The 11,599-nt window shown below is 42.8% G+C and overlaps 1 protein-coding gene across 1 annotated transcript in view; it reads left to right on the top strand.

Moving 5' to 3' along the window:
- The window catches only part of PAMR1 (peptidase domain containing associated with muscle regeneration 1), a 65,846-nt gene that overhangs the window by 5,724 nt on the left and 48,523 nt on the right, over positions 1-11,599 (top strand). The window contains exon 2 of the mRNA XM_011357024.2: positions 9,779-9,955. Within this exon, the coding sequence (XP_011355326.1) occupies positions 9,779-9,955 (177 nt within the window). The remainder of the gene's footprint in view (positions 1-9,778; positions 9,956-11,599) is intronic.

Here is an 11,599-nt window from a genome sequence, read left to right as displayed (position 1 = left end):
AGATTATGGTGTTAGTGAAGAAATCTAGTTATCTCTTGGACAGTCCAAGTGCTCAAAATGGGGCGAGTCATATACTCACTGCTACGGAGGCAGAGGGGAAGTGGGAGAAAGGAGAGAGGCATCAACACTCCAGGGTCACAGAGAGAGAGAGAGAGATCAACCCATGGAACCCAAGAAGAGCTGTTCCCTAAAGGAAGTGGATGCTAAGCAGACCAAAAATCCAACCAATTTCTGAGATAGCTGTTCGCAGGATCATATCTCTCTTATTAGATGTGGGAAGTGAGAATTTCTTTGTCCCATGGTCAACTTTTTAAATTTAAATCAAGTCTATTTGCTGAGGGACAGAATTAAGGACGATACATGTTTCAAGTCTGGCCCTGACACTATGTAGCTCTGCTCTTTTATGTATTTATTCTGTCAAGATCATCAGTGTGTAAACTCTTAGGCGATGGAACAGGAGGAGTAGTCCCAGAATCAGTAAGGGGAAGCAGTTTTTTCTTCTTTTTCGGCATAACACAGTTGATGGATATTGCAGGGGATGGAGATGTTAATACTAAACCTTTCTGTTAATACTAAGATGGGTTTTAACCAGTTCATTTCAACTTTGAATGAAGATCATCTGTCCACCAGACACTCAGGTCCTGGGTCTTATATCAAGTTAAGAGAAGTGTCCCCCTTGGCCGAGCAGCAAACAAAGACACCTATTTCTGTTACCCTTCTGCCTCTGCCTATTCCTGCAGTGCGGGCATCTTCATCACTACTCTCTGAGGTTCTGGCTTTCTCAGAGGGTTGAATTAGTGGTTTGGCAGCGATTATCTGTGCAAGTAGATGTCTGGTCAGTTGATTTGGCGAATGGAAAACCAGAGCTGTTGCTGCCAGAACAGAGTGAGGACCATATTCAGGCAACTTTAGTTTATGAAGAGACACAGCATTTGTCCTCATAAGATGAATTCATGATCTATTTAAAAAGGTTCTTTTTCCAGACAGTTTAATGGAAGGCCACTGGATAGAGGGGGGATGTTGACATGGTTCACACTTTAAATCCAATGAATTGTTTGAGGAGCTAAAGTGTCAGCGTTTTTCAAACCTAGTTCCATGTCCATTTACTTCATAGGATTCCTTTGAAGATGACCGGTTAATGCCCCATATCATGGGATCCCACCTCAGGAGTACACCAGTAGAGAACACCTGAGATATCCTGAGGCAACTTGCCTGAGCTTAGCTTCTAGCTGGTAACATCTACTCCCATATTTTCAAACACAGCCTTGGCTCATCCGGATGCAAGCAGAAGGGAGGACTTGCTGATGTAAAGAATCTTCGTTGTAGGACTCCTTGTCTGACTTTCTGCCTCCCAGTGGGTAGCTGACCGCTTGCTTCTAAATGGTGTTCAACCTCCCTTCTGTGCAAGTCTGGCTCCCCTGGCCAACTCATTGGTAGAACAGAACAAGTGAGCATCCAAGTCTTTATGAAAATGAGATACAAACCGCAGTAAACAAAAATATTCAGCAGTAATGGAGCCAATGGATTCCCTGTACTGCAAAATAGAGACTCTAAAAGGTCACAGCAAGAGACATTTCTAACATCAGTCTTTGTCACAAATACTTTACCCTGGGAATCACACATGCCTCACATGTCCACATTTATGTATGTATGCAGCGAATTTTATCAGGCACCTACCAGGTGCCAGGCATGATCCCAGGTGCTGAGATGCAATGATGAGTCAGATGAAGTCCTTTTAAGGCAGTTGCCGCCTGTTGAGAGAGCCTGTGGTCTAGCCTGGAATTTCTCAAAGTAGATTTCATGGACTACAATCCTGGTTGATATTCAGCAAAGATAAGCAAACAAACCTAGGCTGTTAAGACGATATAAGTCTGGGGGATGTGGAGATTAACTATGTACAAAATATATTACAGACTCTAAAAAAGCCCTATAATAAAGTCGTTATTAACATTTTACAAAAGTTTTTGGCCACGGAACCTTTTTTCATGTAATACCTTATACCATCCATTAATGTTCCATAGACTACAGTTTGGAAAATGTTGGTCTCTTGTCCATAATAAATAAAACATCAAAGAATATCCCACTGTTACAGAGGATAGGTTAAAAAAGGAATTCGAAAATCTGCAAACCCTGGGCTTCTCTTCAGACTCCTGCTGAAGGACAGGCAGGAAGTCTGGCATCCTTGTCATTTAACACTTGTTGAGATGTTGCAAGAACCATGGAGATAATCTACTTTTCTCCCATCCATGTTTCTGGGAGAAAAGTCTTCACCGGCATTGACATGCATGGTTCTTTGAGAAAACTCATTTCTTGTATCCAGTTTACTGAAAATAAGGTGGCCGGTCTGGGGTCATTGGACAAACTTGACGCGTGAATCTGATTAACGAGCACTCATGTTGATGTAGGAGTTCTAGGGAATAAGAGCTGTGACTGGACTTCCTGACTAGATTGTATCTTTGGTGACAGTCACACTGTCTCCTCTTCAAAAATAAAGAGAATATTTGAGCATTCTTTTAGTCTCTGAGGACACCGAGTTCAAGGTTTGTGCATCGCCTCTCCCTTCCCCGTCTTTCTCTGACACACACATACACATGTGCTTGTCTCCAATCTCTTGTTATTTACCCCTCATGTTTGCCAGTTCTGGTATAGCTCTGTCACCATGACCTTGATCTCCACAACCTGAAAGTGGCCTAGGCTGTTTACATTGGGGCTGTATCCCTTGGAGACAGCATGTGAGTCTTAGCTGTTCATCAACCCCTCGTTTGCCATTTCTGGGAACTACTTTATTCCTGAATTTGTTAAATATTGATTTTGTTGTCATGCAACTCGCTTCTCCTTGGCCCTAGCGTTGCTTGCCTCTTTTCTCTGCCCAGACTTGTTTCAGATTGGATGACTACAGAGGCAACGAGTGAGGAATAAAACTGGCTGTTCCTTTAAAGGATATCCTGCCTAATGAGACTTGAGTAACCCAGGAGCTTCTCAGCAAAGATTTAGCCCTCACTTGCCATATTTATGGAATTCATCTTTGATACATATGTCTTGGTATGGATATGTTCAAGTTTTAATACACAGGTGCATAGAAGAATAAAAGTGTAGATGTGGACATGGATATGTTTCTGTGTGTATACATATGAATGTCTATGTATGTGGGGTATGGCGTATTATGTTTTAAAAGATGGGCCAGGGTTTGAATTCTGGCTCTGTCATTTATGGCTGGTTTTCTTGGGTGGTTTTCTTGACTTAATCTCTTTAATTTGGCCTTACCATCTTCCAACCTGTAGACTAAGGATAATAACTGTCTTTGTCATAGGTTTAAAATATTTAGTATCATGTCTCACAAAAAGGGAGTACTCGAGAAAGTAAAGATGTCTTCTGCTCCTCTCCTTTCTACTATTTTCCCCACTAGCACAAGTTTCATGAGGAATTGAGAAGGGGAAATACTGGCTATTCTATATACAGTAGAACGGAAATTACATGGTCCCTTGAAGCCCCCTTTAGATTGGTGCATAGTCTTATTTCATTAATCTGTGATTCTTTGTCAGAAAAAAAGAAATTCCCCAAAGAGTCACCATACATGTATCTCTTTGAGACTTGCTTTCTCCCCTGAAGTTTATCATACAGCTTCCTTCCAACCTTAGGGAGAATGCCTGCCATGGACTGTGCCTTAGTTTCTCTGTGTTTGAAATGGGAGCAGTGATACCTTCTTGCAGGGGCTGAGGGGATGGTGTCTTACACAGCATATGATTCTGGGTCAAGGCGTTGCCTGTCACACAAGAGATGTTGCTCATGATCACCTGCTGTGACTCAAGGGTGGAACCAGTCATGAATCCGGAGGCATAAAGAAGTTCCCCTTCATCTTGTTCTAGCCTGCAGAGCTAGAGGAGGTACCTATAATGAGGGTGAGCCTGCTTGAAGCTGCTGCCAGCTTAGGGTTTCTTGCACCATCAGATGTACCAGCACAAAGGCATCATCCTCACTCCACATTCCTCCACGCTTCACATCTGCTGTTGGCCAGTTGCCTTTGGTAGAAGGAAAATCTATCTTCTGCCTGGCATCGGTGAACCTGGATGTGAAGATGAGAATACTAACTCTGGGAGCTTTTGGCAAAGCGGTGAAGCAGTTGACCAAGACCCCTGTGTAGCACTGACGTATTCTGACTCAGAAAGAAGTTTTTAAAAGTGTAGAAAATTGAGGGAGCAGGTGGGATAGTTTGTCGAATTCTTGTGTCTGAGGAAATCTAGATTGGATTTTTAGGGTATAGCTTAAGTTTTATTGTTTTTAACTTAGCCATTTTAATGCTTTGGTTGCTGTATTTGCTGAGTTCTATTGCCAAGTGCTTTTAGATGCATTATTAAATTCTCTTTTTAGTAGCCAATGCTAATAAAAAAAAATCTAGTTAGCTCATATTCCAATGTTTGAAATATCTCAGAAGCAGCTGACTTTCAAAGATTTCCAGCAGCACAGTGGCAACTGGAGGCTTTTCCAAGATGCTAGTGTTTGGGTTTTGTTCCCGTTGGCTATGGATGTAGAATTTCTATTTCTAGAAGGGAAGCAGCAGGAGGTGAGGTATGCCCTATTTAAATAGGTATCTAAAGAAGGGGTATTAGAAAAATGAGACTAGGAGATTCAGAAGCAAGGGGAAGGACCCCAGAAAGCTGTAATGTAATAAAAACATGAGCAGACTATTCGAAAATGCCAGGTAAGTGTGGGCCTCACCGCCTTTGCTCTTTTGGCCGTTTGTGTCTTAGGCAAATGTGCATTTTTTTTTTTTTATTCTGCAGAGAATAATGGTAATGACTCGACAGATAGGCAGTTTTCCTTCCAAAACCCTTTACGCCCATTGTCTTTGTCACCCCATCAAGCTACTCCTATCCTCGTGAAGTTTGGGGGAAAATCTGCACCAAAGTGCCTTGTCTGTGGTTGTCCAGCAACGTAAAAGAGGGACAGATTCAGGATTAAAATTTGGGTGGTTGGATTCCCAAGCGTGCGCACTTCACCAAGTGCCGCATTCTTAATTTGTAAAGTCAGAGGTGCGAGCTCTCTAGAATCAAGGTAGTGTTGGAAGGAACAAGACTTTGGCCCCAGAAAGACCTGGTTCCGATCTTTCTTCTTTCACCTGAAAGCTGTGCCACCTGGAGTAATTTACTTACCCTTTCTGTTCTTCTGTTTCCTCATCTGTTCAATGAAGGAAATAATACTTTGAAGGGTGACTGCGAGGATTCAATGAGCTGGTATATGCCGAGGGCTCAGATACATTCCCTGTGGGTTCTGGGACCCAGAGAACAGAGGAGGATGAATGAAGAGGCACCGTGTGGAACGGTGTGCTAAACAGAGGAGGAGGAGAGAGACAAAGTGACAAACTGCTGTCTGCCTCCCTAGCCCTCCCCAGTGTACAGGTGGCTGAAAACCAGATTTCTGGGGAGTCCACTGCACGTTTTATCACTCCTGGTACCCAAAGGAAAGGTGATGAAGGCCTTGACTCTCCAGCTGTCCTGTCATGAACAAGAGGAGCTGTGAGAAGGGGAAGACAGGTAACTGAGGTTAGGAATCCAGCCAGGCTATGAATGTGGTTCACTTTGTGATGGGAAGGTTCTGAAAGGTTAGGAGGAGATCAAGAGTCACCGAGGGCCCCAGTCATTCTTCCTGTCTAAGTCGTTCCTGCCTGGGATTTACCTGTCTGTCCTTGGTCCCATGGAGTAGGAGGTCAGACCCTCAGTCGTCAGGAATCTTGCCTAGACATTAATATGGGGATAATAAGAGGAAGTGGGGGAGTATGTGGGGGGAAGAGAGGAGCCCAAGCTATCTACTTGTATATCTCTGGTTCATATGTCTTTTTTTTTTTTTTTTTTTTTATCCCTCTGGCCTCATTTATAAAATGCAAGACAGTAAAAAACGCAGTAGAAATTTTAATTAAATGTGGTTAGATGGGAAGGCCATGGGGTTTTTGGTGGGCGCAAAGGCAGAGTCTGACACTAGGCAGGAGCGGGAGCATGGTAAAAGCGCCTTTCCTTGCTACCTTCTGAGGTGGTCTCCGCCTGGGCCTTTAGCCTGACAGCTGATGTTTCAGTCTTGTATGGAACAGGCTGACCTTTGTTTTCATTAAGAATCCTCTGAGTTTTTCATATGGACCTTAACAGCCATCTTGTCAATATATTTCCTTAAAATCTAGTGCTGAAAACATGGCACTTGGAGACTATGCCAAGGAGACACAATAACTCCCATGCCATTCTGTGGAGTTAAGTCCTGGCCGTCTGGGGGATCAAGTGTTCTTCATCTTGTCAGCAATAGAAAACATTCAGCATTGGATAGCCTGACAGTAAACTATTAGGCTTTTGAAGGGCTGTGCAAAGTAATGATGGTGATGACAGCCAACTTTCTTTCATTTGTTCATTCATTTGCTCACCACGAGCTGAACTTGTGCCAGATGGTCAGCATTGTTGTCATTGCTTTGGTGTTCCCATTGATAAAACAGGACTAGCAGCTTAAGTGTCTTGCATTTTCCAAAATGAATTCCAGAAGAACCAGAGCTGGATTAATATGACTGGACTCTCCACTCTAGACAGGAGATACGAGGATGGCGGACCCGAGCATGGCGTTCGAGAGAAGGGCTTGAGCAAAGCTGGTGATGCCGAAGCACTTTGCAACTCTCCTGATATTTTCCCCCGGTTTAAAAAGAGAGGGAGGGAAGCACTTGTAGACACAGGATAATTACGCAGTAATTTAAAGTCATTTTTGAAGACCACTCAATGTCATGACAAAATGTCCGTGAGGTGCATAAAGTAAAAAAAAAAAAAAAAGGCAGTTTTTAAAACAAAACATGTTACTAGTTTTGAGAGGTAAGAAGACTGTGTCTTCACGTTTATTAGTATCTACACGTGGATATATATGTCTGATGAAAGAAGGCAATTGAAAGGATAGGCAATAAAATATTAAGGTTATTTCTGACTACTTTTTATTCCTTTATGATTTTATTTTTTGATGCTTTCACAAGGAATCTTTTATATTAAAATGTGTAGTGTGTTTTAGAGAAAAAAATATTTTATCCAGTGGAAGAATTAGTGATGAACGAATGGCCAACCCAGTGGCTGACGGAGCTGGAGGTGGTTCCGGCCGGCTTTCCCCGAAGGAGCAGGATGTCCGTTTCCTCCCTAGGCCTGGAATTCTGTGGGCCTCCTTTTCCCTCCAGAGTGAATTCCCTAAAAAGGCTTCTTTGGCATTTCTATTTGCTTCTTCCCTACTTCGCTCTTTTCCTCACTGGTAAAGTGAAGAGGTTGGAGTAGATCATTTTAACTTAAAAGAGACTGTGTCATGGACCTCACCGGGTCATTTTGAAGATTTAATTGCATAAACAATATAGAAGCACTTTAACTAAACAAATGCTAAAGTACTTTAGCATACACATATGAAAACATTCAGTAACTTCTACTACTATTAATGATTCTCTAAATCCTAGCTCCTGGACCTGGCCTTCAGCCCCATGCTGAAATTCCTGTGATTTGTCCATCTAAAGGCAAATGACCAATGTACTCTTTCTGCAAAAGTAATTCTAATAAATGGAGGGGGAAAAAAATTCCAAGAGTTTGCTTTTGTCTGCTTATTGTATTTTTTAATCTCTTCAGTTGGTCAACTGTAAATATTTCTCATAGAATATTTTATTTACCTATGTATGTATTTCTTACTCGTGTTATAGAGGCATTTTCCTGTCTCTGTGGGGAGAAGGAAAAGGGTGGATTTGCCAGACCAGAGGGAAAAGGTCACAGAACCATTAAAACCATCACCTCCTCCATCACGTTTGTGTTTTGGGGAAGGGCTCTGATTTTAGCAGATACATAGATTTCTGTCTGATTTTATTTAGAATCCCCTAAAAATACAAATCCTGTAGATTTGGTGTTAATGTCCCTTCGTGACCATTTGTTTGTTCTCATAACATCCTAAATGTTCCTTATCGCAGTTAGTGATTCTGTGTTTGTGGGGTCATTTATTCAACATCTGCTCCCCTATGAAACTGTGAGCTCCACAGGGCCAGGGGTGGTGCCTGTTTTTCTCTCTATTGCGGCACCCAGCCTCATTCCTGGTACATAGTGGACACTCAGTAAATACTTGTGGAATGAAAGAATGAATTCATTGATTCACCCATACACTTAGCACTGTGCTCAGTGGGGAAACTGAGGAATGGAGTAATTAAATGACTTTGTGGGTTAACCTTTCAATTTATCTGTTTTTCTTTCGTTGCACATACTTTTGATGTCGTATGTAAGAATCCAGTGCCAAATCCAAGATCGTGAATATTTACCCCTGTGTTTTCTTCTGCTTTCCTTCACTTTTAACCATTAGACTCTCATCTTAGAAGTCATTCACTTCATCCAGCCAACATCAGAAACATGGGAAGCTTAGCTACATAAGTCCTGGTATCTGTCCCTGAGGGGGAAACAAAATCTCAATAGTGACAGGGTCATGATGGTCTCTGCCAGTCATTCCCCAAAGCCAGTGTGAGGATCTTTGCTGGTAGAAAATGAAAAAATCTTATTATGCAAATGGCTCCTTTCTATGATGCTAGAATGTTCTTATGACCTGCGGCTGAGAGTAGATGGTGATCTTTTTTTTTTAAATGTCTCTATTTGGCAAATTAAGAATTATAAACACTGTATCAGACTTCTGAATTTAGTTTAGGAGCAGAAAATAGTAAACTATGAAATTTCAAGAGGTTAGAAGCCGCCACAGATACTAAGGTTAGTTTATGTGGGCCTGCAAAGCGTGGCTGGACATCCTGCCTGGGGTTTCTTTTACTTTCTCCCTCAAATATCTGACCTAATTTTGCTTCAATCATGACCTTTGTATAAAATGTTTAGGAATGGAAAGTGGGGAAAAAAGAATAGTGAATCAAACCTGTCTGTTTCTTACCCTGGGCTCCTCTGGGCAGCCTCCAACTCATTCCTCTTATAGATTTTGCCAGATGGTTTTTCTTTTTCATTTACTTAAGGTGTATTTTTAAAAAAGAAAGAAAAACAGAAATCCTACCCAGAAAAGAATACTTTTTTTTTTTCTCATGGGAAAAAATGCTCAGTTGAATTTGGCGACCGAATAAAGTTCTGCCAGTGAGTTCACCCTGGTAAAACATTGAAATTCTCCCAGACATACTAATTAAGATGCTTTTTGTCTTTTCTGTTGGTTTTAGCTTTGAAGGTACCATAAAAATGGCATGTTGCAAAATTGAGGAGCCAAGTTTAAAGGAAATGACATGGTCTCTGCTTTGGCAATCAGCCTCGCACTTGAATGGCCTAATCTAGAGACAGGGCTCCAGACCTTTTTGATGGCCCGAATGCCTGGGCTGCACTGCACAGTCGTGCGGTCGAATGGTTCCTCCTGGAGCTGGGGCGCGCATGAGCTGCGTAGCTGTAAGCAGGGCCCCTCTGTGCCCCGGGAAACAGAACTGAGCATAGGCACCCAAGAGATGTTTACTTGTTGATAAATTATGTATGTGTCAGTCCACCTAGATTATATATCGATAGAGCATGATTTCTTTCTTTTTATTAAAAAATAAAAATGAATAGTAGTTCTAACAAGTTCCATCTGTGCCACGGTGGATGGCTTGGAACACCCTTCGAGGCAGGCTACCCACCTTGGAAGCATTGGCCTAGAAGGATTCACACGGTCTTCTCCATCATTCAAGCAGGGCAACACATTTGTAGAGTAAGGCTGCTTTTTAGCAGCGGACTTCTTATGAGTCTTACCCCTTCCTGCTAGGACCTTTGTCCTTACATGCTCGTTTCTGTTTCAGAGTACACGGTCATTAATGAAGCCTGCCCTGGAGCTGAGTGGAATATCATGTGTCGGGAGTGCTGTGAATATGATCAGATTGAATGCATCTGCCCCGGGAAGAAGGAAGTTGTGGGTTATACTATCCCTTGCTGCAGGAATGAGGACAATGAGTGTGACTCCTGCCTAATTCACCCAGGTGAGTGTGGAAGGGGAGACCTCAGATTGCCTTGTGTTTTCTGAGTCACAAATGGGAACATGCTGAACATTTGAATTCTGGCAGGCAGACATCAGGAGGCTGTGATACCATGATTATTAAGAGTAGCATAATTTAGCTCATTCTAACTGGAGTATTTGGAGGAGTTAGTACGCTTTTCAGTGTTAAACTTGTAAAGCTGTGAAGTCATCCACTCATTCATTCATTTAACAGACTGAGCACTCCCAGATACCACTCAGGCACTGGGAATACAATGATTTAAAAAAAAAAACAAACCTCACACTTCCCCCATCCCCAGAGCTTGCAGCCTGGAGGCAGAGATGAAAGGGTAAACAGGCAACTGTAATCCAGCGTGGTAAGTGCTATGACAGAGAAGCACAAGCTACATGGGAGCATGGCTGAGGATGAGGGTTGATGGGGGAAAGGGCGGTGGAGACTTATTGGAGAAGGTGATGTGCGTGCTGAAGATGGAGGCAGCAAACTAAAAAGAGTGAAGGGGTCTGGTAGAGAGGTCAAGCCATAGAGGACAGCAAGTGCTAAGGCCCTGTGGCAAAAGAAAGCATAGGGTTTAGGGAATTGCAAGTAGCTCAGTCTGGTGGGAGTGTGTGTGTGTGTGTGTGTGTGTGTGTGTGTGTGTGTGTGTGTGTGAGTGAGATAAACATGGAGAGAGAGAGTTAGACAAAGAGAAAAGCTTAAGAGAGAGCAATATGAAGGACAGAACGGGGGCTGGACCCTGAAGGGCTTCTTAAGTTGTGCTATGAAGTTTAGACTATGTCCTGAAGATAGTTTAGCAACATTGGAGGTTCTTTAGTAAAGAGGTGGAAGCCAATTTTCTAGCTGCAGTATGGAGAAAGGATTGGAGGAAGGGCACTCTTGGAGCCAGGGGAGGAGTGATGGAGACCTCGATGAACACAGAAGCCCTGTGGACGGAGAAAGGTGGAGGGATTTGAGAGATGTTAAAGAGAGTGGAATTGACAATAATTGGGATTGGTTGGATGTGGGGAGGGGAAAGCAGAAGTCAAGAATGATGCTCTGGCTTCTGAGCTCAACATTTGGGAGGTGGTCCCGGTGACATGAGAGCATCTTAGGATGAGATGGCACCTTCCCCGGCCATGATGCCCATTCCTTCGCTTTTGCATCAGGCTGAACAAACTGCCTCTCTCCCTGCCCTCACCATAGAGGGACAGCGACTGTCCTTTCTCACTGAAACGCCTGCCTGGGTGGAGGCCAGTGTGGACCTTGAGCCTCAGACTGAAGAAGCTGTTTCCAGTGTGATTAGCAACTTAAGTGATTAACACATATCACTACCAGGAACTTTCTTCCTTTTGTGGGAGACTCTAGAGGAGGAAAGAAACTGAGACTCAAGAACACACATGATACCTCCAAGCCATCTTCCTTCCTGGAAGACATTAATTCTGAGCTTTAGAATAGAAACCACGTCAGTATAACCTTTGTACATTTGATCCAGAAAAGAAATCTGCTGCCCCATTCCCTGATGGATGAGTGTGGTTTATAGGGAAATAGTTGAGTAATGCCACCAAATTTTCTCAGGAAACTTTGAGAGTTAAGCCAGGGTCTCCCAACTGGAAGTCTCTGGCAGTGATATTGAAATCTTTGAACAATTTT

This window comes from Pteropus vampyrus, unplaced genomic scaffold (assembly GCF_000151845.1).
Source record: "Pteropus vampyrus isolate Shadow unplaced genomic scaffold, Pvam_2.0 Scaffold31, whole genome shotgun sequence".
NCBI classification, from domain to species: domain Eukaryota; kingdom Metazoa; phylum Chordata; class Mammalia; order Chiroptera; family Pteropodidae; genus Pteropus; species Pteropus vampyrus.
This window is presented reverse-complemented; position numbering and strand designations above follow the sequence as displayed.